Raw genomic sequence first — 26,255 nt, 5'->3', positions numbered from 1 at the left:
GATAAATCTGATTAAATCCGATACACACCCGCCGGTAAAATGTTTGACAGTTCAGATTTATTCGATAAACATCAATTTTAACTGCCAACATGACCCTGTTCCTTTATCGAAAAGGCATTTTCAAAGTGGTCGTTCATACACCGGCTGGTGTGGCCGATACAAGCTTTACCTCACGTCAGCAGTATCACATAGACCACACCCTTTGCACATCTAACAAAGGGCTTGTCGCGCACAAAGTGAGATACGTTAACGCATGTAGAGCAGCGGGGAGCGCTAGACGAAACCATGATATATGGTCCCAAGGCGGTGCGCCGACTTCTCGCCAAAAGAATGAACTCCGAAACAAACCCTCCAAATTTCAAAAAAAAAAAAACTCCGAAAACACAGAGCTCTAGATATAAGCTTTGTGTAACCTGAGGTATGGCGAAGGGATCGTTTCAAGTAATGCAGTTTAGACATTGCTTTGTTAATGATTTCTGTTATGTGAGAATGGCAGCGCAGATCACTGCGATTGTGAAGACCGAGGTACTTATAACGCTCGACGCAAGATATGATGTTACCATCAATTGCGTAGTCAGATGAGTTTGTGTTCTATTGGTTATAGACGTGACAACACTTTTTTTGACGTTTACTCACACTTGGTATGTATTGCACCATTGAAAATATCCATGAAGCTCATTTTTCAGTTGCAGTTGACCGTTAGTGGAGTTAACACCAAAGTATTTCACGCAGCCGTGCTAGTACACTGTTATTTTAACATTACGTGCGTCGGTAATGTCATTTATGTAAGTATGAATAATAACGGTCCTCACAATTATCCTTGAGTTACTCCTGAGGAGTCGGAAGCGTAATTTAAGTGACCTAATGAAATGTGACACACTGTTTTCTAGAAGTGAAATCAGATTGTATCCAATTACAGATTATACCATTCTTTAGGATGCGCGAGAGTAGTATTTTCGTGTGCGACGGTTTTATCGAACGCCTTTGTGAAATTTTAAAAAATCGTGTCTATTTGAGTGCGATTATTTATCGCTGAAAGAAAGTCGTCAATTGCCTCAACCACCGGTGTGAACGTGGAAAACCTATGCCTGAAGCCATGTTGCGCCGGTGATAAAACTGAGTTGGCTTCCAAGAATCTCATAGCATACGTGTAAATACGCGCTCCAATAGTTTGCAGCATGTGCAGGTGAGGGCTATCGACCTGTAGATGGTGATCAGGTGCTCATCACCTGATAAACAACAACAATATGCACGTATCAAGGATTAAAACCATATCGGGGCAATTTACAGAATAAGAGACTACAACCACATCATCTCACCGTGCTAACGCGAGGATTTACCTCTGCAATTGCATCAAGAAAGTTTTTTTTTTATCTGGAGCCTCTAGAGGCTGAGAGACCGTGATAGGTGGCCTTTGAGTAAATCGTGTCCCAGTGGTTTTCCAGCTCATGAGGAATACGTAGCTCTCACTGAACACAATAAATAAATTTACATTTACACATTAGATTTTTTTGTGCTGCAGTGTTCAACTAAATGGCGCCCTTATCTACCTTGCAGTCAAAGACATCGAAGGTGTTTCCAAGCCCATCGAAAAACAACGCACAATGACACGATCGTTCAGCGCCCTCTTCCACAAGCGGCGGCTAAGCTTCGTGCGCAGCTGGGACCTCTATCTCGTTTTCTTCCTGGGGCCTCTTGCGATTTTAGCGCTGGCTACGTGGCTCGCACCACAAGAGAGCCTATTGAAGACTCTTAAGCAGCAGGAGCAGACCCTGGACATCCCGATCAGACTGAGCACCCACTTCCCGGACTCCACAGTCGTACTCGGCGAGTCACCGGCAACAGATGTGAGCAAAGCACTAGGGGTGCTCATTGAGTCCCAAGGCTGCACCGTGCGCACCACTAAAGATGTCATGAAGGAGCTCAGCGACATTATTGAAGATGACTTCGCAGGCTACATCATGACGTATCCAATGGCCGTGGCTTTTCAGTCTAACACGTAAGTGGATCGACTCATCTCGTGGTCGTCCTAGTACCGTTTAGGTGGATCATACACTTGAGTAGGTAAACGGAGTATGTTTGAACAAAAGTATTCTTTAACATTCCACGAAATCACAATACAAAATGAGAAAGCGTGCAGTCATTCAGTAATGAGTGGGATTGTTTAGAAAGTAATACCTATGAAATTCTGGCCTTGATTTTGTGTGACCTAAAAAGTGCCGGCAACAACGCATTTAGTCCAATTGCTACCTCAATGGGCATCTATTCAGCTATGTACTACGCTATGTTCGGCGTTGGAAATTGCAAATATTCGGTACATCTCCGGCAATGAAATTCGATACTAATGTCGTGAAATTATCTTGTTTGGTGTATGCTTCTATGCTGCCTTAAATTGGATCTTCCCTGTATTCGTCTAAACCGGGGATGAAAAAGCGTTTTAGAGGTTAAAGACCGAGCGTGGCTGTTGCGTATTCATTAATGTTAACCTGTCTGCGGAGTGGCGGTGGTGGCATCTCTGTGAGGCTAGGGAAACCTAGTCCGCCGAAAAGTGTGGCAAATGTCGGCGTAAATTCCTACGGGAATGCAGGGCCACCAAAGTGCTGCTGAAAAGCACCCCACTGTAATTCCAGGGAAGAGCGAACAAAAGGAATGTGTCTATGTCTCGTCACTGAAAGCTTTCCCACTACAGTACGTTCCATGATGGACGAAGGACTGGAATAGCTATTGATCAAAATAGGTTGACTTTACACGGTCGCAAGTTGTGGTATCTGTCTGTAAGCGAACGTCATTGTTGAATATTTTATTGCAATAGCAAATATATGGACACTGTCGGCGTATTTTTTCCGTCGCCGTCGTCGTCATGTCCCGGATATGTATATGTATGTATATATACATAAAAGCCACAAGTAAAAAATAATTCAGAAGCAAGAAAATTCCGTAGCGCGTGACCGAAAATTCGAACGTGCGGACCCCTCACTCCGCAGCGTGTTGCCCTAGACAATTACGTCATGCGCCGTTCGTTCTCCGGGACACTAACGGTAGAATACAAACGGACGCGGCTTTCGGTGAAACGCAGAGGATGCCACACGTGACGAAATTAAAATTATGCGAGACGCGGGCCATGCTGCATCGTTGCCACGCTGCGTTTGCGTCGTATTGCTGGCGAGCCACGCTAGTGTTCCATTTTGGGGTTGTAGTGCCGCGCTACTCCAGGCCAGTCGGCCTGAAAAAAAAGAACGTCCCGTGGCTCGTGGTGGCACGAGCTAGTGGTAACGCTTTCGCTCTTGTAAGCTTATGCCACTGGAGGGAAGAAACGAGACGGCTGAACCAGCATCATGGTGTATATCTTCTACCCTGACCAAAAACCTGAGACTAGAATTACAGCGCAAACGCACAAGACACCCACGAAGAAAGCAAACGTGCGACACAAGCGCTAAGAACTGCTTTATTCTTTCAAACGCCAACGCATTTGTAAGCCCAAGGCAACTCTACCGCACATACGCAGAGAACAATAGCTCGAAACCAAAACGTGTAACTAGGATGATACTGTATTAGATACACGAACACATGAAATCATATTCAGATGGGGGCAGGGACAAAGAAGTAAATAGGAAGTAAGAAGGACAAAAAAAAACGTCTGCACTGTAATTTAGCCTCAGGAATATGTGCCAACAAGACCCAAATGAACCTTTATTTTAGTGAACAGAATCGACGCCAGCAGGGAATGCGAGCTGTGGCTTCACGTGCCGCTGTCAAGCGTCGTCGTTATTTTCTTCTCTTGAGGTCGCGCGCTCTCCGGTTTTGTTCGCCGCCCAAATGAGGACTACACAAGGTCTTGACAAAACGCGAGCGCAAGAGCTCCAGAGCGGCTTGCGTTCTGCGCATGCGCCCTGGCTGCTCGCAAATTTCTTGGGTCCCTAAGTGTAAAACTGTCTAATGTTTCGCCAGAATTGCGATGTGCGCCTTCGGCTTGTACTTCGAGATACAGGGCGTGGTCGACCGTGCTCGCACGCTTATCTGTTGAGCGGGAGCTTTGCACGTCTTGTCCTTTAACCGCAAAGTTTGCGTTGAAGCTGTGGAGTGCACGAAGGTTGCGAAAGGAGTTTGCGAAAGGAGTAAGCTGCTAGCTAAAAGAGCCGAATTAGGAGCTAGCTGATGTAACAACTATAATAGTCCGCGCTCGTCCTGTGTATACCTGTGCGTTCTTTTCGTGCATCCTTCTTTGTGTTTGAGCGGTGCGTTGCAAGTGTCCTGCTGTGACAGTTGTTGGTTCGCACTCCGCTTTTGTGTTTTCTTTTCCTGCGTCCTTTGTGCTTTAGCAGCGTTCAGCAAGTTCCTAGCTGCTTGCTGTTCTTCTTATGACATTCCAATTCTTGCTATTGCATTCATTGCTTCGCCCTTGAGGCGAAACTGTGTCTTTTTTCTGAACCTGAAAGTACCCCAACACGGCCTTGACAGGTAAGATTCCTTGGCGCTTTGATAGAGTCGCAGAGAAATGTGCGTGACTGGTGTCTACTGTCGCAAAACCAAAACAGAAGCTGCCCACGGGCGATACGTGTGTAGGTAGAAGCTGTTTGAGCCGCGAATGTAGCCTCTCGTAATTCGTGAAACCCACCGGTGGGGTGTCTCGTTGCGAGCCGACAATAGTAGTGTGTCAGGCCGCGCACCAGATGACGCGGCTGATGCACGTTGCTTAGGGGCTTGCATCAAGGCAGTTTTATGCGAACGCTTGAGATTCTGCTCGCTGTAAAGTATGGAGCAATTCCCACAACCAAATGTCAAGCTACGTCTGAGAGAGGGAAATAATTGAAGTGAACATTTTAGGAAAAGAAGCTGGATTGATAAAACTGTTGTGCGGTATGTGGATTTAGCAAGCGAATATCTTGCTTATTCATATTTTTATTTACAGTACTTTGCTAACAACAGTGCATACATATGTGGTGTATTGGTACAATGCTGTATTATGTCTGATTGTAGTGCATTCTTACCTAACTGTTCTACATGACTTGCCGTTTACCACTGCCATTTGTAATGTCATTGGACCTTGAGGGTACCATAAATAAATTTTGCTGTCGGCCGTGGCTTCTGCTCAGGCAAAAATACCTGTTTTATCTGCGGCTCGGTGTCATCACTGACTTTTTACGTCCATGTTCAGACCACGCGGCTAAAAAATGACGGAGCTGTTGGAAAATGCGAAGGATTCAGTATTTTGAAAACGTTAAATATAGCATACGCTCAGTACGCGCGCGAAGCATTTCCTTTCAACCGTGAGCTCTGACAACGTGCTATAAACTCTCTTCGACGCAGCATACGCATGATGCCCAACCCGACGAGCGCCGCCACATCTCCGATCATCATGAACCTTGTGTACACCGCCTGGTTGCGAGTACTCGCGGCGCAGCCGACGCTGCAGAACAACATCACGGTCACTTACCTGGTCGCCATTCCGTACCAGCCCCTAGCCCTCGTTTTTATATCGAGATTAAAGGGCTGGTTGTACTGGGTGATCGAGGCGGCGCTGACCTACACGATGTCCTTCGCCGCGTACGCCTCGTTTCCTGTGGACGAGCGACTGAGCGGCGCTCGGGACGTGCAACTCATGACGGGCATCTTTGGCACAGAGTTCATCTTTGCCCACTTCGTGTTTGACTTCCTTTGCCACTTCATCTACTGTGTGTCATGGTGCTTCATTCACTACATCTTCAGCTTCTACTCGTTAGGCACAGCCGGTAAGAAACTTTTTTCACAATTCTTCAGTACAGATATAAGAACTGGCAAACTACAGTAACATGCAACATTCATTAACAGTGCAGCTATAAAGGCGGCCGGCATCTGTCCATCGTGAACAGAAAACTCCGCGGAGCGATGTGCAACGTCGCGTTGCCTAGCAACCGCAAACGCAGGTGCGCGTAGCTTTGCAGTCCGTCCACCCGAAAGACACACGGCTCCACACCATTTGTTCGGTATTGCGCGTGCGCCGTGACATCGTCCACGACGAAGCTGCACCCGACCTCCCTCGCCGCCCATAACCTCCTTGCGTCTGCTTGCCCCACCACGGTGGTGTAGTGCTTCTGGAGCTCGACTTCTGATCCCGAAGGTCGCGGGGTCGAATCCTGGCCGCGGCGGCTGCGTTTTCGATGGAGGCTAAGACGTTTAAGGCCCGTGTACTCAGATTTAGGTGAACGTAAAGAACTCCAGGTGGTCGAAATTATAGGAGCTGTCCACTGCGGCGTCCCTCATAATCATATCGTGGTTTAAGGACGTTAAACCCCAGATATTATTGTCGCGTCCGCTTCACCGCGAGTCCGCGACCAGCTGCTCTAAAGGTGGATGCGAGCTAGATGATCTTGCTGTAGCGCCTTTTATTGATTCAGTGTGATTTCATATTCCCATTAATATTTTTATACTAACCACTTGTCAGAAAAAGTGTTCCCAGTAAGAAATCATGACAATTTATATAGCAAATGTTTGTTGGGCTTTCAATATGATTATGATTATGAGAGACGCTATTGTGGAGGGCTTTAGAATTTTCGACCACGTGGAGTCCTTTAACGCACTATTAAATCTAACGCTCGGGATCTAGCATACTGCCTCCATCTAAATGGGGACGCAGCTGCCGAAATGCCATCCCGCGTGTCAAAGGCCAGCAGTCAAGCACCATAACCACTACACCACCGCGGCGGTTACTTTTACGACAGAGTTGCACAAATTAAATACCTTATGTATGCCTTCATTCTTTCTCCTTTAGCTCTTCTGTTCAGTGCCCTTTTGTCATTTGGGCCAGTGGCTATTGGCATTTGCTACGTGATGGCGGAGTACTCGAGTGCTTCAGGTTCTGCAGTGGCCACGGTTTTCCTACTGTTCTATATCGGAGGTAAGCAGCCACGTGATTTACTGGCAACTGATATAGTTTAAACAGGGGACGTTGAGAGACCGTGTTAATTGCTGGAATCAATTGATTGATAAACAGAGGCGTGTACAACCATATCAGGGCGGCGCCAAGTCTGTCTGATACGTTTACAAAGCCGGACCTCTCCCGTTATTGTCTAAAGTACAGGTTTAGGATAATTCAGGTTCTTGGAAGATAATGCCGGCCGACGATTGCTGGTGTCGCACTACAAGGAATGTTTACTTCCATTTTAAAGCTGGAAAGCAGGGGATCGAGGTGAGGTCGCTGTGATAAGCGTGTCATCGCCTCATTTTCATTTTTTCATACATAGTAGCAATTATTTATTGTCGTACTTTACCATTCAGGGGAGGCAGCGGTGCGGTAAATCTTGGCCGCCTTTAATTGAGAACGCAGTGCACGCCTATGCTTGTATGTCAAGTATGTTGAGCCAATTGCGAGAGTTAACGCTTTCAAACGCACGAATGAATCAGAATATGGGTAGACGTAGGGACCGAATTATTTTAATCAACACCTTTTGAGGCCAGCTGATATGACATTTCGCGTAGACGTTAGTCTAATATCAGAAATACATGTGCTGTCACCACTGAATCACTAATAGTGATTCAGTGGTGACAGTCGTCCCGTCGCAGAGGAGCCCTAGCCAGTGCCACTAAAGGGCTGCACGCAAAGTGCCAACTTTGGAAGCAAAGCATCACATCGCATAGGACCCATTGTAAGGAGCATCTATACGAATAACTAAACGAGTGCGTAGTGGGAAAATGGTCGTATATTGAGCACGCCATCCCTTAGAGAATCCGCTAAGGAGACATCGATTGTCTCCTGCACATGAGGTAACGCATAGGAGCTGCGCCACGTGCGGTGGCTAACCGAAGTAAAAGGGGAGAGTGTATGTCCCGAAGTGAAGCTGGCATCCTTGTTCCATAGTGTGAGGACAGCTTAGTTCGTTAGGTTACGTCCAGTAGGAACGGAAATGGTTCAATTTCGCTTCTTCCGCTCGCCACGCTATGGGTCTAACACTGCGGTCATATGTGAAAACTGCAGCGTATGAATCCTTGCAAACAACCGATTTGAAGAACTGGATCGGTAAAAAGCCCCCCAGATGACAACCTTTTGGCGATTGAGCAATATTGAAAATTGATCCTGGCGGGGAGCTCCTTAACCTCAAGGGCAAATTCCTTTCTATCCTCATGTGCATTATCTTTTATTAAAAACAGGCAGTTAATAGTAAAACCCTGAAGTGCTACATGAACGAATCAAGGTGCCGCAGTGGGCATCCTGGCTGTTCGACCGACACGAGACCGACAGACCATTGGTGTGAATATCTTACCAACAACCACGTAGACCAAAGACACCACCCGACGTAGACCAAAATGATAAATTGCAGAAAACATCAGTTGCATTTGGTGCAAATAATCATCAACGTTATTACTACACTCTGGAAATAATGTGTAAACACTGTCAAATAAAGTCATGTTCCCTCTCGCCTAAAAGATAACTGATTCTGCGCTCTGTTTGACACTTATGAAATTAAGTCGTTCTCAAATGCATTTTATTCTGCATTACACCAGAACAGGTCTAGCAAAGAGCAAGAACGCAGCTAGCATAGCGTAATTTTTTTGGTCAATCAGCGCGTGACACATGAGCTCCTTGTAAATGGACTCCGATTCCACCTATTTTGAAGTGGAGTCATCAAGCTCCTAAAAATCTAACGCGTCGAACCCTGGACGTTCGGATCATGTAGGGACTCGAACCCTCGAGAGTATGTTTATGTATGGAGTGGAACTCCGGGCCGTCGAATAATGAAGCCACAGAAAACCCCATCTTGTTATCCTCAAGTTAAACTAACGGCCTTTTGAAAGAGGAGGACACGAACCACGTGCTGTCGTAGCTCAAAGAGGATTGAACCCTTGACCATCTTGAGATGTCGGGTAAGGAAGCTGCACTTTTATGAGCCTATTGTTGGAATTGCAACCACCGCTGCCTATAAGCGTTCTTTACCAGCACACCCTTAAATAAGCGGACTTGAGTTTCCATCCGTTTTCAATCTGCCGCGAAAAACCAGTGGAGGTTCGCTAGCATAGAGGAACGAAAAAAAGTCACAGTTTCACCGCAAGGGCGAAGCAATGAATGCGATAGCAACAAATATAGTGTTATACGAAGTGAGTCTGGCAGCTAACTGTTTTGCGTCCGATCTCGCGTAACTAGAAAATGCTGATTAAGAGAATACGGCCGCTTCAGGGAGAGAGATGCTCTCCGCATAGTCACTTCGCGTTGAGAGCACAGCACGTAGGAGGGTGTACTGTGATGGCTGTCCAGATAGCGCGCGCGACAGCGATCGCAATCGCGCCCTTAGATTTAAAGTTCAGAGTTGCTGCTCGCGCGAACCCCCCCCCCCCCCCCTCCTCCGAGCGCATGCACCCTCCGAGCGACGGAGGGTGCATGCGTCTTTTCATGGTCGTTAGAGACGGGCGTGACATTTCCTGTCTGCTTCGACGGCAGGCCTCCAGAGCGGGGTTATGTTATCGCATGCACCCTCCGAGCGACGGAAATGGCCCGGCTCGTTTGATCTCTGCTTCGGCCGCGTTCGTCGCCCCCGCTCGAACGCTTTTACCCGCGGTAGAACATACAATGCGCGGGGGGATCTTATCAATTTGGGCTTCATACCAGAAGGACATGACGGCGGTGGCGACGGCAAAATTCCGTCGAGACTGTCCATATATTTGCTATTGCAATAAAATCTGGGGAAGGGCGAAGCATGTAGGAAAGCGTGTTTATGCTCAGCAAACGCGAAACCTGGGGAGGGGGGAAGCATGCAGTGTGTGCCAGTGTTTCCCACAGCAAAATCGCTGCTAATGGGCGATGAGAAACAGAACAAGAAGAGACAGATTGCCTGGCCGAGGTAATTTTTCACATTTTTTTGAGTGCGATTTATATAATGAGGCACTATACTAGAGCCAAGCCTGAAATCGGGCATGTAGGGAAGAGTGTTTCATCTCCACTAATGTCGTCGAAAAACAGCGTCGGAATGCAGATTACCATAAGGTGCTTCTTCTTCTATTGCTATTGCAATAAAAACTGGGGAAGGGCGAAGCATTTAGGAAAGCGTGTTTATGCTCAGCAAACGCGAAACCTGGGGAGGGGGGAAGCATGCAGTGTGTGCCAGTGTTTCCCACAGCAAAATCGCTGCTAATGGGCGATGAGAAACAGAACAAGAAGAGACAGAATTGCCTGGCCGAGGTAATTTTTCACATTGTTTTGAGTGAGATTTATATAATGAGGCACTATACTGGAGCCAAACCTGAAATCGGACATGTAGGGAAGAGTGTTTCATCTCCACTAATTTCGTCGAAAAACAGCGTCGGAATGCAGATTACCATAAGGTGCTTCTTCTTCTTTTATCTCTCAGTTGCCCATTAGCAGCGATTTCGCCGTAAGTTGTGTGGTTAGAAGCCGCAACATGCTACGAAGTATGCGTTACCGAAGAAAACATGACATTTGAAACCTAATTTTGAGACGGAATTTAACAAACTTCGGTTAATCGATGCAATGAAATCCTGATACGTCGTCGGCTATTTGTTGGGCTACCTGTTTCCTTCTTCACTTTTAGAAGACCGGTGGCGAGTAGTGGGATTTACCCAACATTTTTTGGCATATACCAGTTTATAATTGGACCGGGACGATGACATGACACGCCGACAAGCCGAGGCCCTAACGTGCTTCGCCCCTAAAACACTGTGGGAACTTCACGTGATTTTCCTAGCATCGGCAAGCTAACCTACTCTAAAAACGGCCCTCTTGCTCTCCGAGGTCAGGACGCGCTGCCTCTAGGAAGGATTGGAGCCCCGAAGTGTCCCAAGCAGACGCAGCCAAAAGAAGCCTAGCTAATTGTAGCGCATACCTATCACTTAAGTAGGGCATACATTTTTCTGAATTATTTGTTTATTCATGTGCCATCTAAGGTGTTAGTCATAAAACGTGAGCGCGTCAAGAGGGTAATGAAACTACTTGCTGAGTCTCTGGTACATATGTTTCTGTTCTATCACCACGGTTGACCTTTGACGCTGATCTACTCACATGTTAAAATTTTGTTAAAGTTGAGAGTTTGGCTGGCATCGTCTTTTATCTGCGTTGATCCCGTGGTAGATACTGTGCTGTTCAATTGGCGTGAATAGTTTTTCTTGATTAAGACCATGGAATGCTTGTGGTACCTTTACTGCTATTCCAGGTGCCATCGTCACCGCAGCAAGCACATTCTTTACCATCATGGAGCTGCCCGAATATACGCAAGTCCTTCTGTACGCCGTGCCTCCATACGCTCTTCTGTCCCTGCTTAACAAGATATGGAACAATGAGGACAAGAGCCTCCAGTGTAAGGCACTGCAGAAGGAAGCAATCCCAGTTGCCACAAGGTGCGGTATAAACATTTGAAGGGCAGCTGTTCAAGGAAAACACTGATACCGCGATCTTGCATCTGCGGCCGTCATACTAAACTGAAATGACAGCTAAAGTTAGGATGACGTTTTCTGCTAGCAAAATGAGGGACATGCCTGACCGGCAGAGGGTGGGGCCTATTCAAATGTCGATGGTGACTGATATGGACGAATGAAGTGGTCACGGAGCACGAAACATCTGTTACTTGGTTCCTACACGTTAAGAATAGCCTTACCGCCTGTTTACCAATGCCAATCCGCGGCAAGGCGTGACGGCGTGCGCGTGTTTGTTCGGTCGCGGGGCCTTCCGCCGTCCAATCAAACGGCAGGACGGCACGCGCAGCCGGCGATCCAGCATTTGTGCCTCCGTGAACAGCATTTGAGATTGCCTCCGAGAGCAAATAACGCTTCGCATTAAGCGTATGCTCCATATGATACTTCGCCACTATATGATGTTCAGAAAAGTAAAATAGACAACCGCCGGTTTGTAGCACGAAGCCACAAGGAAATCTATACAGATTTCGTTGAGGCCTTGTGGCGCTATATGATGTTCAGCGCCATACTCTACTGCTTCAGGTATCGGACCAAACTGCGAGGAAGGCTTGCTCGAGTTCAACACCGACGGAGTGGGCTTCGAGTTTTCCTTCCTACTTGCTGAAGGCCTGCTGTTCTTGGCGTTTATGATATTCAAGACGTCGGGTTACTTGAGTGCCGGAGACAACTTCCCGGGCAAGGAGGAAGCCGCCGACAAGGACGTCGCTGATGAGAGGAAGAAAGTGGAGGCTGCGATTCAGAAAGGAGACTACATCACCAACTCCATGCTAGTATGGAGGTTGCACAAACACTTCGGGGACTTGCACGCCGTCCGGGGAATCTACGTGGCACTGCAGCCGTCCGAGTGCTTCGGCCTCCTCGGAGTCAACGGCGCCGGCAAGACCACCACGTTCCAGATGCTGGCCGCGCTTATCAGTGCGTCGTACGGCGACGCTAGCACTGCGGTGGCCAAGCTCAGCGCCAACGCCCGCAGAGTGAGTTGGCGTCTCTAACGGAGAGTAGCGTTTCTCGGTGTCAAGTACATTTCTCATCGACACACGCTGTAATTTCGCTTCTTCACATATTTTGAAACGATCATCTACTCGATGATGTGAGCACAGCCGCTGTCCACTGAACAAACATAACGCTAAGCATATAAAGATATGGTGTAAGAACGCGCTGTCTCTATTTGGTCGGAGAATCACGGCAGCAAGGAATATGATAAGCGGAAGAAAATGTGTTCGAATGCGGGGTGTAATTCGTGCAGCTTTATAGGGTGGAGGTGAAGCACTGAGTGAACGTTGAAGGTTATTTTACATTAGTTCTTAAGGAGCGCAAATGATAGACTGCAAAAGAGGGTACAATATTAAGAGCAGTGCTGCCAATCGTAAATAATCCTTTTATGAAAGTATCATCTTGGAACTATGATTGTTAGAAGACGGGTTTTCGTTGAAGATAAAATGCGCGAAAACCCACTTCTGTAATGTTTAAATGCATTCAAACTTTTCCGGACCACGCCAAGAACACTCCAATGTCGTTTTGATAACATTAGAAAATGAAACATTTAAACACAAGCATTACTAGCGAAAAACGAAGTGGACATACAAAAACGTGTCTCGTCATAATTACCACAGTCAGATCGCAGCGTATATTGAACCGTTAAAAAACGGGATTAAGTGTAAATATAGACTACTGTTCTCTGTAAAGACGTTGTGCATCTTAAAAATATAGGTGCTCAAAACTGTATTGATAAGATTGTATCAACGCCTTCTTGTATAGGCAGAGTTGCTTCGGGACGTTTAAGAACATGAATAAAATAAAGAAAAGAATAAAATGATGAAGCACGTTTGCAGAAATGTAAAAATTTTCGGTTATAATAATCTTTAAATAGACAAAATCAGGGATGACACCCTAGCATGACACCAACCTGTGGGTACAGTGTGCAGAGTCGCATCCGGGATTGGTAATATTTAATAGTTCGAGAGCACCATGCCACATACTGCGTAGATGGCCCAAAGGTGCGGAATTACTATTACTCATTTTTGAATGCTTTAAAAAACGCTTAATTCATCAGTATTGATGGCGACGTATCTGCTAAATATAAAATATCAGCCTAACTTCTCCCCACGTGCATCGCAGTGGCAGTCGCAGGTCAGTTACTGCTTCCAGCTTGGCGGACTGCTGGACAGACTGAACGCCTACGAGTACCTGTACCTGGTCGGTCGGCTTCGAGGCATCGCAGAGAGCGACTTGATACCCATGGTGGAGAACGTTATATCAGTCGTAGATCTCAGGGAACATGCTTTGAAGCAATGCGGAGTCTACAGGTTCGTCTCTCCAAACTATATACCCTAAATTTTATAAAAGTCTAAATAGCTCGTACTCACTCGCCACTTACAATCTTCATATATTTACTTACTTCCCATTCTTACCGTTCTTATCTGAGTACTTTTGTAGCGTTAACTACACTGGCCTAGCGGAGCCAGTTTCGCGCGCCTCCTCAGGAGCCGTGTTGCGCATGCGCGATGTTCAGTGATGTCACGCAGCTGGCGCACCGGAGCCGGCACCTCCCGCGCAATCCGCCGTCGCCGCGCGCGACTCGCCGCTGCCGGTCTGCGCATTCCAGAGACATTGACGTCTTAGCCAGACACACTGGTGCCGGCGCGCGCGCAGCTATTCGCCTTCGCTGTGCAGTCGCCGTCTGACACTGCGCTGGAACCGCTTGATAGCGCCTCTGACTGGCTTTTGCCAGTGTGGTACAGCCATGGAGAAGGAGAGCGCAAATGCTGCTCAACGGCGTAGATGAGCGCAGAAGCTTAACTCATAGGATCCCAAAGAAGTCGCCTGGCGTTTAGCGATTGCGCGTAAGAAGAATGCACAGAAGAAGGCTCAACGTGCTGCGGAGACACGAAAAGCAAAGAATAATCAGTTGAACCTTTGCTAACGCTACGTATATCGTGGAATAGCCGAACTAAGCGACTGCAACATTTTTTCACTACACCTTTCGTCGGTGTCCCTATTTCACAGCGTTTAAATGCAGTTGTTGTTGGACTTCATGAAATCCATACGGATTTTAAATTTTATACGCACTCGTATTGTGTAATGTTCATTTGTGTATTGTGTTCATATTGTGTTCATTTGTGTTCCTAATGTTCGTATTGTGTAATGTTGTTTGGTTATTGGTTTTGATAGTGTAGGAATAGCTTATCCGACAAGCCTGTTGATAAAGTAACTTTTAGCAACTGCTTCATTTTTGTAGAAAAATTTGAAAGTATTTATATTTTTATGTGTGTTCACAACGTTCTTGTTGAATGCTTTCTTGGATAAACGCATCATTATTTTTTAAGCCCTTCTTTCTGTGTTAGCTTTCCGAAAGCCAGGTGCTGTTCTTTATAAAATGCAGTGTTGCCTTTCTTGTTCTTTCGATGTCCCGTATTTTGTAAGCGCCTGTACCTTGTTTTTTTTATGGATATAATAGTGTTCATGCGGAACTAATGCCCGAAGCGAAGTGGTTATAGAGTAACTATTGAAAACTGAAGCTGAAGACAAACAGTGTAACTGCTAGTGGAAGTAGTGACAGTTCAAAATTTTTGCTTTTTGAGTTAGGTACTTTATTTAAAAATATAATGGATAACATATGACTTCAATGAGCTTCACCTATATGTGTAGGACTCGACGGCGTAATCAGGCTCCGTTCGCGTCACCTTCTCAATTGCTAAGCCTGGCGTCGCTTCTCGTTGGAGACCGCGCTGCAAGGAAAGGAGCGTCTCTGCACGTAAAATTGCACGTTACAAGCTATTCCACAATGCCTACTGCAAATACAGTTGCGAAGGGCCCCGCTACGCCGCAATTCTTCCTTTTCCAGATTGGCGAAGTACCCTTAAAACAACACGCGCACCCGTGCAGCTGCGCGCTTGCTTGTTACTATGATGATGGTAATTATATGGGCGTGCGCTTTGCAAATATTGGACCTTTAAAACAACCACTCGCTGAACAATTCATATTTTATGACGCTTGGTGTGATTCAACGCTTCTGTTATAAATATTACATGCGTTAAGGAGACTCCTCGCAATTCATGCCATTGGTATAGAGGTGTTTTTTTTTAATAGTTTCGAGTGGAGGCGTCGCTCATTGGTAGAACGCATGCTTGCCACGCAGAAGTCCTGGGTTCTATTCCCACCGGAACTGAATGTATTATTATTTATTCATTTGCACCTATTTCGAAATTTTGCTCACGGACAACGCTGATTTTTCGCTCACAACCAACGACGCCGATACCGATGCCGACACCGGAATTTTTGTGAAACGACCTCCTTAGAGCTGTCGGGTTAAAATCGCGTTAAAATTGCAACCCTTCGGTTCTGAGAGACACTGGCTTGCTTTCGGCATGCGTTAGTCGGCATCATTCACCATGTGCTTTATATAAAATATAAAGAATACAATTTAGCAAATATAAAATAGAAATTTTATATAAAATTAAAATAAGCGTGAAATCATTCGAATTTATAAATCAGTGTTTTGCCGCCCTTTCTTTCGCAGTGGAGGCAACCGGAGGAAGTTGTCCATAGGCGCTGCGCTGTTGGGCCTCCAGCCGTTCGTCTTTCTGGACGAGCCGTACGCTGGTGTGGACGTCGTTTCTCGAAACAAGATTTTTCGAGCCATCGCCGAGGTCAAGAAGCGCTCGAAGACCACTTTCGTGCTGACGTCCCATAAGTGAGTTCTCTCGCATCCAAGATAATGAAACATTGATATACTAGACACATCCAGCTGAATTAGGAAATGGAATGCGTAGGAGAGGTTTGATGGTTTTCGTTAACTGTAGTGCAGAAATTGTGGAGTAAATTGAAATCAATTCGTGTAGACGAAAAAAAAAACCTTTTCCGTCGGTGGAATGCGTACCCGCAATCATCGAATTATGGTTCGATGCTCTAACAAAGAAACAACCCGTCATATATTTCCCCTTGATTTGAGATCTTGGGGTATGTAACATTATTGCAACATCATTATTCATCTAATCACGGGGCTACACATCAGTAAGCCTTCGTGCTCACGCGTTGCCTGATGGTGCTCTCAAAGACAAGTATTAGACGATAGCCGTTAACGCGCCTAATACAGCTGTTAACCAAGAAGGGTCCCTATACATGTATCTCATGAGCTACTGGGCTGTTTCTTAGTACATATTCAACAAAGGTACCTGTAAGCGTATGCGCACAAGTAGTATCGGCGTGAAACGAAACGCGAACAGCCGGCAAGCGTTTGCAGTAGTATAGTGTGCGCCATCCAGTCGTCTCAATTTGCAGGTGCGTATATGCGCAGTGCTACCAAACCGGATGTGCGCGCCTGTCCATTGTGGTGACTTGAGGGCGCGCACTATTCCATTGCTAATGCTTGCCGCTGCTCGCGTTGCAATTGAAACTGACGCCGACAGTACAGGCAAGTTCCTGTGTCAGTAGTTTTCTCGTCTTGTTTTCTCCACACTAAGATAACCGGCTTCGCCACGTCCGTTGAGCCAAGGTGCAGTTGGTGCAGTTCTCTCTAGCTGGTATGGGGCGGCCACGCGTTGTGAGAGCGCCCGAGGAGCAACGCGATTACGAAGACCGTGGATTGAGAGCGGAGACGAGAGTGCGCCCGTCAACTCCGCAGGCCATGCACCTTTCCTGAAATGAATAGTACGAAGTTCTCTAGTGTGCAAAATGATTACAGAAGATCTATAAAAAGATATACAGGCGTTATCAGTTCATCCGCTTTTATGGTACCGCTTTCGGCTACCGAAATTCAGATGAATAAAAGTATAATTGCTTATTCCAGCGAAAACATTTAGCTGAGCAGTGTGTACACCACATATCTGTCTGCCCACAGCATGGACGAGTGCGAGTTTTCCTGCGACCGCATTACGATCATGGTCGCGGGCCACATGATGTGCCTGGGCACACTCCAGCACCTGCGGGAGAAATTCGGCAAGGGCTTCCGGCTGGAGTTCCTACTCAAGCACACTGCCGCAGCCGATGCGCCAAAGCTTAATGCAGCAGTGCAACAGCTCTTCAAAGGAATAGAATTAAAACAATGTCTCCAGGTACTTACAATTCATTATTTGTTCTTTAAAACAGGTAACATAAGCCTCGCGGCTACGTATGTATTCAGGCTACAAATTACGGACTAAGTGGCTCGAAATTATCCTTTCTCACTTGCCATGCAACACGCAAATATGTGTACAGGCTCCAAGCTAGAATTTGCTTCCTTGCCATTCGGTGCAATTACCATGAGATTATTCTTAACTTCAGGTCAACATTTCTAGGCGTCATAGAAGTTGTTTGGATAGAGAACATTGGATCCTGCTCAAGTGCCTCAGCCGCTTGGTAGTATGCTGCCGTAGTTTGAAAAGTTCACTCTAATCCTGAAAATCTCAGCACACGAAACTTGCAGCGTCACTCATACGTTATGAGTACAGAAAAAAACTGGCCCGTGCAGTCGTGATTGTCCTCAGGCTGTCGTTACGCAGATTTTAAAACAATAACATCCTTATTGGATAATGCCTCAGAAATTGTTTAGCCCTCTGTTGCATTTTCTAGTGCAGCGCAGATGGTTACTGAAGGAAATGAAAGCCGAGTTTTTACTGCAGACTTCCACCTCCTAATTTTGCTGTTCGATACACCTTGCAGTTAAGTGTTTACGCGAGACCAATAGCATTTCTATTGGTCATGCTTCGTTATTTCAGCATGCCGCTAATGTTTTCAGGACCTTCCAATACAACCACTTCTCACGCCAAAACGTTTTGATTGTGCAACACAAGCCAACTGTTACGTTGATCACACGTTTCTAAAACAATCTGCCATTAATAGACAGCACTCATCAATGTAAAAGGTTAACTAAGCGAGAAATAGAAAGCTACTATTCAAATTTGTTTACATCATCGAAAAACAGTAATCATACCCACCAAACTATGCATGAACAAAAATAAACTACTCGCTGCCTGCGGGGACCGAACCCACGACCTTCACAATACTCGTGCGGTGCTCTAGCTAACTATAGCGGCAGTTCATGCCCATCAACTCTCTTCGTTATTTCTGTACGTGTAACGCAGAGACAGTTATCAAACACCACTCGTGGCCACGGCAGCCATTGCTGAGCGTTCGTTTTTGGAAAACCCTCGCGCACGGTCTCGCAAAAAAGACACGCGCAACGAAGAGAACGAAACAAGGAAAATATTGATTAAGGAAGCGGTATTATAGCATTCAAGCCATCGTTGTTGGACATAATGGTCACGCCAACCGGCAGCGAGCTTACTTTTTATCCGCATTACTTCCATTTAACTCGTAATACCACACATCTATTGGATGGATGGATGCTATGAGCGTCCCCTTTATAACGGGGCGGTGACATGTCTGCCACCAGGCTCGAAGGATAAAAAAAAAGAAAAAAAAAACTTCCTTGTTTCATGTTGTCCTAATGCCTTATCTACATTGATTAAATCTATGTTATTATAACAAAAAATATAAATTCACAGTCCATCTCTCTGCCTCTTAAGGCAGAATAACCTTTTTTCCCCCAATTATTTATTTTTGTACTTTATCTCTACTTTTCTGCCACCAATACTCTAACCGTCTCTTACTTATTTCTATCGCGGACGTGTTCAGCTTTCCATTGTTGTCCCTAAAACCCAAGGCTTCATGTAGACTCGTGCCCACACGTATACCTGGGTGAATATCGCACATTCAATCAGTACATGTTCCATCGTTTCCTTAGTTCCCCCGCAGCATGTACATAGTTCTTCTTCGTTACTGAATCTCGCTTTATAACTACGCGTTCTCAGGCAGCCGACCTTGCTTCAAACAGTAAAGCGCTTCCCCTTGAATTATCATAAAACCTTTCGCTCCTTATTTCGTTTTTTCCTTTTCGGTAGTTACTCAGAGCCGGCTTCTTTTCCATCGCTGTCATCCAATAAGTCTTCTCCGCCTCTCTGACCTAATAACGCCACCCTGTGCTATCCTTGACCTTATTATATGTTCGCTTCACATTACTGTGTGGAATGAAAAGCCGGCTCTTCAAGCCATTCTCCTTCCTTCGCTCATATTTCAGATAAATAAGGTAACATACAATCAAAAATCAGCGCATATGTTTTTCTATATATTTCATATGACACTATATTATGCAGCGTTCATTCCGAATCACGGTGGACAGAAACAGATGTACAACGAACTCTGACTTGTATATTGGAACTTTAGCGCACACACACGAGGACACACAAGAAAGAACACACGGACCAGCGCAGACTATCAACCAGTTGATAGTCTGCGCTGGTCCGTGTGTTCTTTCTTGTGTGTCCTCGTGTGTGTGCGCTAAAGTTCCAATATGCAGCAAAACCAACTAGCCCGCTTTTCCGTATTATTACAGTTCATCTGACTTGTAGTTGAAGTGTATATTGACCGTAAATATGAGCTCTGCCGCTTCTGTCGGAGTTCTTTTTTTAAGTGCGTAGCCCTTTAAGGGCCCGTCGTGTCGTCCATCCACTGTCTCATGTCGCATGGTCCTGCAGTGGCCAATACATTCAATACAGGCCTCAACCAAGGCTAACAATGCTCAAAACTCGTGCAAAACAAACCAATAAAGTCTGAAAGAATACAAACTAAGAAGTAGCCATGACTTATTCACCATATCTACCTAAAATCGCGAAAAATCGTTCTGAAGCATCCTGCTGATACCCGCGCCGCGCAACAGAGGGCGCCAACGCCTCGGCAAGAGCGCGATTGCGAAGGTAATCGCTGGGTTGCCCGTGATACGCACTTCCCTCCGTTTATGGTAGCGGAGCTGCATTAGGTGTAGGTTATAAACTGCACCAATACATACACAAGAACTACAGAAGTGCTATATTAACAGCAGAATTTTTTTATCCTTCATCGTTTTGTGTTGCGATGTAGTCAGAAAAACCTTTATCTACCGCCTGAAAAAAAAAAACAAAGTCGACAATTTTTTTCTATGCGGCTAATACAATTTACGCGTTACATGTTTTACATGCAAGACTTCCTCGGAGTGCATGTGCGCTCGTTTGTTTTTTTACAGAACCTGCTCTCCTATCACCTTGCGGTGAGAGTGCCCTGGAGCGAGATCTTCACCAAGGTGGTGGGCCTCGAGAAAAACTTCCAACTGGAGCACGCTCTGGTCGCGGAGAACACACTGGAGGACATATTCTTGAACTTTGCCAAAGCTCAAGAAGCAGCCCCAGAGTCGGCTACTGGGGATGCTACCGCTTCAACAGCGACCTCGAAGCAGTCGGCCGCCACAGCAGCCTCACCGACCGCTACCGCCTCCGCAGTCCCCACGTAAAACGTAGCAAAACTCTAGCTACGGCAATGCACAACAAACGGGACGCAATAAATAGATGTTTTTTAATTTGTATTAAATGCTGCAAAGCAAGCCATTTCACAATCAATTCTTCGTGAAAAGGGACGACATACCAGAGTGAGCTAGGCGCTTCTTTTGTTGCAATATTTCGCAGTAAGGATTACTACTAGACGAATGCGAGAATCTCCCCCTTTGAAATGTGATATTCATGCAGTAAATGCATGACTGTGCGCGTATTATATAAACTGCACTCCGTAGGTATAGCTTTCTTCTATCGTCTTCCTTCTTTTCCGACGCTGTGCGCCCTTTCAGTTGTTAGCAGGTGTTTGTGGTGTCCGTATTTCTCATAAGTAGCACAGCGCGCAGATCGAGCAAATAGAAATGGAAACGTAAAGACCTTAGGAAAGGCTTTGCTTGCGTAAGCTTACCATGCTAAAATCAGTGAGCTTCGCACTAGTGTAGCGATGAACATGTTCCTCCATTTGCGCCAGACTGCTCCAAGACGGAAATGCTGCTCGACGCTGGTCCAAATGGTCATTTTGGGGTATTTTTGCGCCATGCGTGCACCAAAGTGGCATTTCGAAAGCATGTGGTAGCATCTGAACCCTCTAGTGTAAAAATGAAATAGAAAATGAACTTCTCTCTAGTGTCATCTTCATTAAAAAAATTGAGGAGGGGCGAAGCATGTAGCGAAAGGTGTTTCAGCTCCCCTAACGTGTAACCTGGGGTCCGAGGTAATTCGGCACATTGTTTTGACAGATAATTTGTTTGATGAGGCACAAGTGGTGCCAAGCCTGAATCCGGGCGCCGATTTGTCCCAGACCGGCGTTTGCGGCAGCGGCCGCCGGATTTCATCGCGACAAACCAATCGGATTGCGAGTGAAAAATCTGATAGATGGCGGCGTGTTGTCATGTTGCAGTCATCGAAACACGAAGCGACAGCGATGACCTTCGTGATCTTCGCGTTCTCTCCGACGAGCGTCAAGTGAAGCAAATTTACCTTCGTCACGAGTAGCAATATACCTCGATTTGCAATGCACCATGTCGCGATCTCGCAGAAGGGGTATTTTTATGTGGGCGCGACCTAGCTTCTGCTTTTGCAGAGCAGAACGAACCACCTCTGTTTGAGTCGTTTTTGAGAGCGAAACTCTTCTGGCTATTCGTAATTTCGAGCCTGTCACAATACCCCGCTGCTCCGTCGCCACATCTGCGAGAACGTCACGCCAAGCCGCGCATGAGCAGGATCAACCGCCGCGCATGCGCATGTGCCGACAGCGGGCAACCCATAGACTTGCGAGCGTGCCGCCCCGCTCGTTCAGTAGTTACCATGGCCCGGCCTAGGTTAGTTGGTACTACCGAAGAGGAGGCCGCGCTTCGCGACGCAAAGCTTGCTGCTACGCGGGAGAGGCAGCGGCAAGGCTCAGCAGACCCTGCACGTGCTGTAAAGATGGTCGAGAACAAGAGGCGGCGACGCGGTGAAGACCTCGAATATGCCAAACCAGTACGCCAGCGGGACGTAGCATACCACCGGGAACGCCGAGGCCGTCTTTAAACCGGAGGTGCCGAAGCACTTTTCCAGCGTCATTTCCTTTCTCTCGAGTTTGGGCATTCGTATCGAGTGTGTGACCGACTATGGTTCAAATCGAACTTGTCTTCACTCAGCTCGGTGCGGTGTGGGAAGAAGCGCGGCAAATTAACGCCACGTAAATACCCTACGATCACCAGCTTTGCTAATTTCTAGATTTGCACCGCCGAGTGCAAGCTGTGACGTCTTTTAAGGCGAAATCATTTAATGTCTCATAATGGCGTCCGGCCTTCCGTGCCCTGGCAGGTTGCCAGCTGTCGCCTCTTCCCCTAACACTCTCTCAGCAATGACATGAAGACACAGCGGCGCATAAATAGCGCGTTTCTCCTTCCAACTGCGCAACGCGGCGGCGGCATCCATCGGCGGGGTCGAATGGCCGCAGGCTTTCGTCGAACACACTTTGGAATTTACAAAGTGTTCATTCTGGTCGAAAATGCGCAATGGAAGAGGACACGAAGAAAGGCAAGCCAAACGAGCCCTCGTTTGTCTTCCCTTTCTTCGTGTCCCGTCCCATGGCGCAGTTTCGACCAGAATTGCCTCGTACCAACTCGCCCAACTCTTCACGCTGCTTACAAAGTGTGCTTTAATATTTTTTTTCCGCGAATCGATGTTTCCCTTCGTCATGAATCGTCAGAAAATTGCTTCCCAGCACGACTAGCGGTACGATAACTGCTCCTGTTTGTGATTCGCCATAAAGACACGCGGACCAAAGTGAACAGAGAGCAGCTGGAGCATGCGGGATATCTGGCGCATGCTTTTTGCTTGGCGCTTTACACGGCAGATGGCGTTGAATCGCCTTTCTCCGGCTTGTTGGTAAGCAGTGTGTACGATACGGAATCTCGGCGGCAGGAGAATTTCGGTCGCTGTGGACGGCGGATTCCCCAGTGCGAACGAGCCTTAAGAGGCATCATAGAGACGTAGGCGAAATCCAGGTTGATAGGATATTAGGGTATTTTTACTACTAGCCTACAAAAAATAAAATAGTTTAGTAACCCAATTGGGGAATGAAGGTTAACGGTGGCGACATTTATACGAAGTGACCAGAATATTTGATACAAGAATTACTTTTATTGTCACCATTCGGTTCTATGTCTACGTAATAGGAAAGGTGCAGTGGAATAACAGGTTATTTAGGGCTCGCAGTTCAATGGAAAAAAGCGTAGAGTATTTGAAGCTAGGAAAAGGTAACTCAACTGAAACTATATTTTAAATATGATTGCATCAGGATATTGTTTATTCTAACACGGCAGTTATGTATCACTTCTCTTGCAGTTGTCAATTGTTTAAACCACCGCGGCCAGTTCTCGTGGATTGAATGACTTCGGCAACGACGAAAAAGAGAAGGTTGGTTGAAATAGGGATTCGTTTGTAAACTCTTGCCTTCAGCAAGGCAACTAGTTTCTTAAGCAAGGCACCATACGACGCATGACCTATCCTCCGGAGTCGGTTGCGCCAAGTGTCTTAGGAACAACAACGTCAACAACACGCTCTTGAAATGTATTCTCCGTTTTGCGTCTCTTCTTCTGGCGCCTTTAGACGCCGAAGTGTGGTATTCCCGCAGCAGTAATTCTTATCTAATCAGTGTTCAACAGCTCTAAGGAAGACATACTAATTATTATCAGATAGTATTGCCGCCTATTTAAAAGATTTTTTATCAGTGACATTTACATGTCGTTATCATCTATGTTAATACTCACAGTGACACTTTTTCAAGGCCACCGTCCAGCTCGCGGTCTCTACATCATAGTGTGTACGTGTCACCGAGAAAAGCAAATTAGAATTATTAAATCCGTGCAATCGAACAGTGCTTGCAGTTAATCCTTTGCATATTTTCTTTTTTTTTTGTCATTACGAACACTTCATTTGCAGCCTAAATGTTCAGATGCCCGCTTCTCAGCCAATCCCCAATAGCGGGTATGATTCTGCGTCGAAACAGCATCATCATCGTCATTCACAGCACGAGCTGCGAGCGCACGGAACAGAAAGTGCGAAGACGACAAAGGCAGAAGCGCGAGACCGCTACGCCATAACGTCCCAGGAGAACCGATCTACGTTCCCCACAGTGAGAAGCGATCTAAGAGGAGCAACCCGAAACAGTTCTCATTCCGTGGTGTGGGCCCGCACTGTCCGACGCGGAAGCGAAAAACAAAAAAAAAACGCCAGGCCTGCGCTGAAACCGCCAGCTGGAAGGAGAGCCCGTTAAGTTCGTCATTCTGCAGGAGAAGCGAGGCACAAGCTACGTTCGTAAGGCATTATGTGCACTTTGTTGACGGACTCGACACAAGCTGCACCTTCTGCATTGCGAGGTGAGACCATCAAAATTTCTCTCTAGGTTTTCCCGGTCATGTCCAGATTGGAAATCAGAGCGAAGATCAGCGTACTGGTACGTGTCTGTGCAGAGCTCTGTAACGGCGGCAGCTATGGCACAGCGGGAGCTGCATTTTAATGACAGCAGATGGCTATGGTGTGCGCGTAGGTGTAGTTGCCCGTCAAGTGTCCCGGTGTTTAGGCACGCCAGACCTGATAATTAATATATTTCATGGAATTCACCAATCAGGGAGGAGCAACCCGAAACAGTATTTCTCATTCCATGGTATGGTGTGGGCCCGCACTAGTCCGACGCGGAAGCGGAAAACAAAAATCGAGTTGAAGGTCATCCACGCGACTAAGACGCACCACCTGCGCTATATGTTGGCTCTCGGGAATATCATAACGTGGCCTAGGCGATCAGCTCAGGCAGCGCGCGCTGCCGAAGTCAAACGCAGAGGGCACGGCCATGATGCATTACATCGTTTCACAAGAAGTAGATGGTGGCACGATCCGCATTAAATCAAAGGCCTTGGTATACGCCTCGAGGTCTTTGAGTGGCGCCCTCTCGCGTGTGACGTCAGAGAGGACTCGGGTGCCGCGCTTCGCGCGCGTGCTAACTCGCTACGTGAGCGCTGCTCGACGCTGCCCGCCAGTCTGTCCTGCTCGAGTTATCAAAACATTAGTGGGCAAGTTCATAAAGCAATTTGCACTGAACGTTCAAGCAAAATGCCAAGCGAAATCGAGCGGAGTTGCCGTCACGTTCAACGTCGATTGCTCCAGGGGTCGTCTGCTAGCTATCAATGTGTACATCTGCATGTATGGCGACGGTTTCTTTTCGCGATTGTTCTATGGGCGTGGTGCACTCAAAATGGCTTTCCGGCCGATGTTCGATCACTGACTTTAGCGTTCGGGTTTCGGCTTCCGTGCCTTCGTTAAAGCGTAACATATGTACACCGCGTGCTGCGCGTTTTCGGTTGCCAAGCCTGTTCCTTCGGTTCAGTTCCCTTGTTCTGAGTTTTGAGGCCATGATAAACGACATGTGATGCCATTCAGGTAAATGAAATAATCTTTACAGGCAGATCCCATGCATTGTGGGAATCGGTTTCATGCGACGCCGTCAGCGATAATATCTATGCTGTATTTTATGGCTTTGAGCCAAGCGTTACGATGTGAATCAACGCATTTTTGTAAGCATAATAGCTTTACGCACATCGTAGGCTTACTAGGCACGTCGACAACACCGGCGTTTTAAGGGTAACTTCTGGTGCGACGTAACGTCAGCCCTCACGTTAGAGTACATACGTCAGTATTATCGAAACTAAGTGCACTTCATGGTGCAGTCATGTGAATATCATACGTAACTTTCGTTAATGTATTCCTCCGTGGTCGAGCAATGCTTCAATATAGCTTGCTGAACCATAGGAATACAAATGTAATGCTTATTAGACTGCTATAAAAGCTGAGCGAACACTGGATTCACAGACGGTAATCTGATATGACGCCTGTATCGTAGGAGTACCTATGTAGTGTTTAATGCTTTCCTGTAAAACTACATAGCCAGCACCAGAACCACAATTGACGTTGCACCGACATTACACCTACATAGGCTGTTTTTCCAAACCACTTTATAGACCTGGCGTGGCACTG

At 46.6% G+C, this 26,255-nt stretch overlaps 2 protein-coding genes across 2 annotated transcripts in view; both read left to right on the top strand.

Annotated features, from left to right (window-relative positions):
• The first annotated feature begins 1,604 nt into the window (after positions 1-1,604).
• On the top strand, positions 1,605-20,695 carry LOC125759466 (phospholipid-transporting ATPase ABCA3-like). The gene is made up of 9 exons (XM_049418297.1): positions 1,605-1,999; positions 5,308-5,729; positions 6,749-6,874; positions 11,136-11,279; positions 11,917-12,368; positions 13,513-13,700; positions 15,914-16,087; positions 17,204-17,447; positions 20,432-20,695. Exons 1-9 carry the CDS (start codon positions 1,605-1,607, stop codon positions 20,693-20,695), a joined length of 2,409 nt encoding a protein of 802 aa, XP_049274254.1.
• A 1,345-nt stretch (positions 20,696-22,040) lies between these two features.
• LOC119403365 (phospholipid-transporting ATPase ABCA1) overlaps positions 22,041-26,255 on the top strand; it is a 73,136-nt gene continuing 68,921 nt past the window's right edge. The window contains exon 1 of the mRNA XM_049418296.1: positions 22,041-22,214. Within this exon, the coding sequence (XP_049274253.1) occupies positions 22,041-22,214 (174 nt within the window). The remainder of the gene's footprint in view (positions 22,215-26,255) is intronic.

Source organism: Rhipicephalus sanguineus, chromosome 8 (assembly GCF_013339695.2).
Source record: "Rhipicephalus sanguineus isolate Rsan-2018 chromosome 8, BIME_Rsan_1.4, whole genome shotgun sequence".
NCBI lineage: Eukaryota > Metazoa > Arthropoda > Arachnida > Ixodida > Ixodidae > Rhipicephalus > Rhipicephalus sanguineus.
This window is presented reverse-complemented; position numbering and strand designations above follow the sequence as displayed.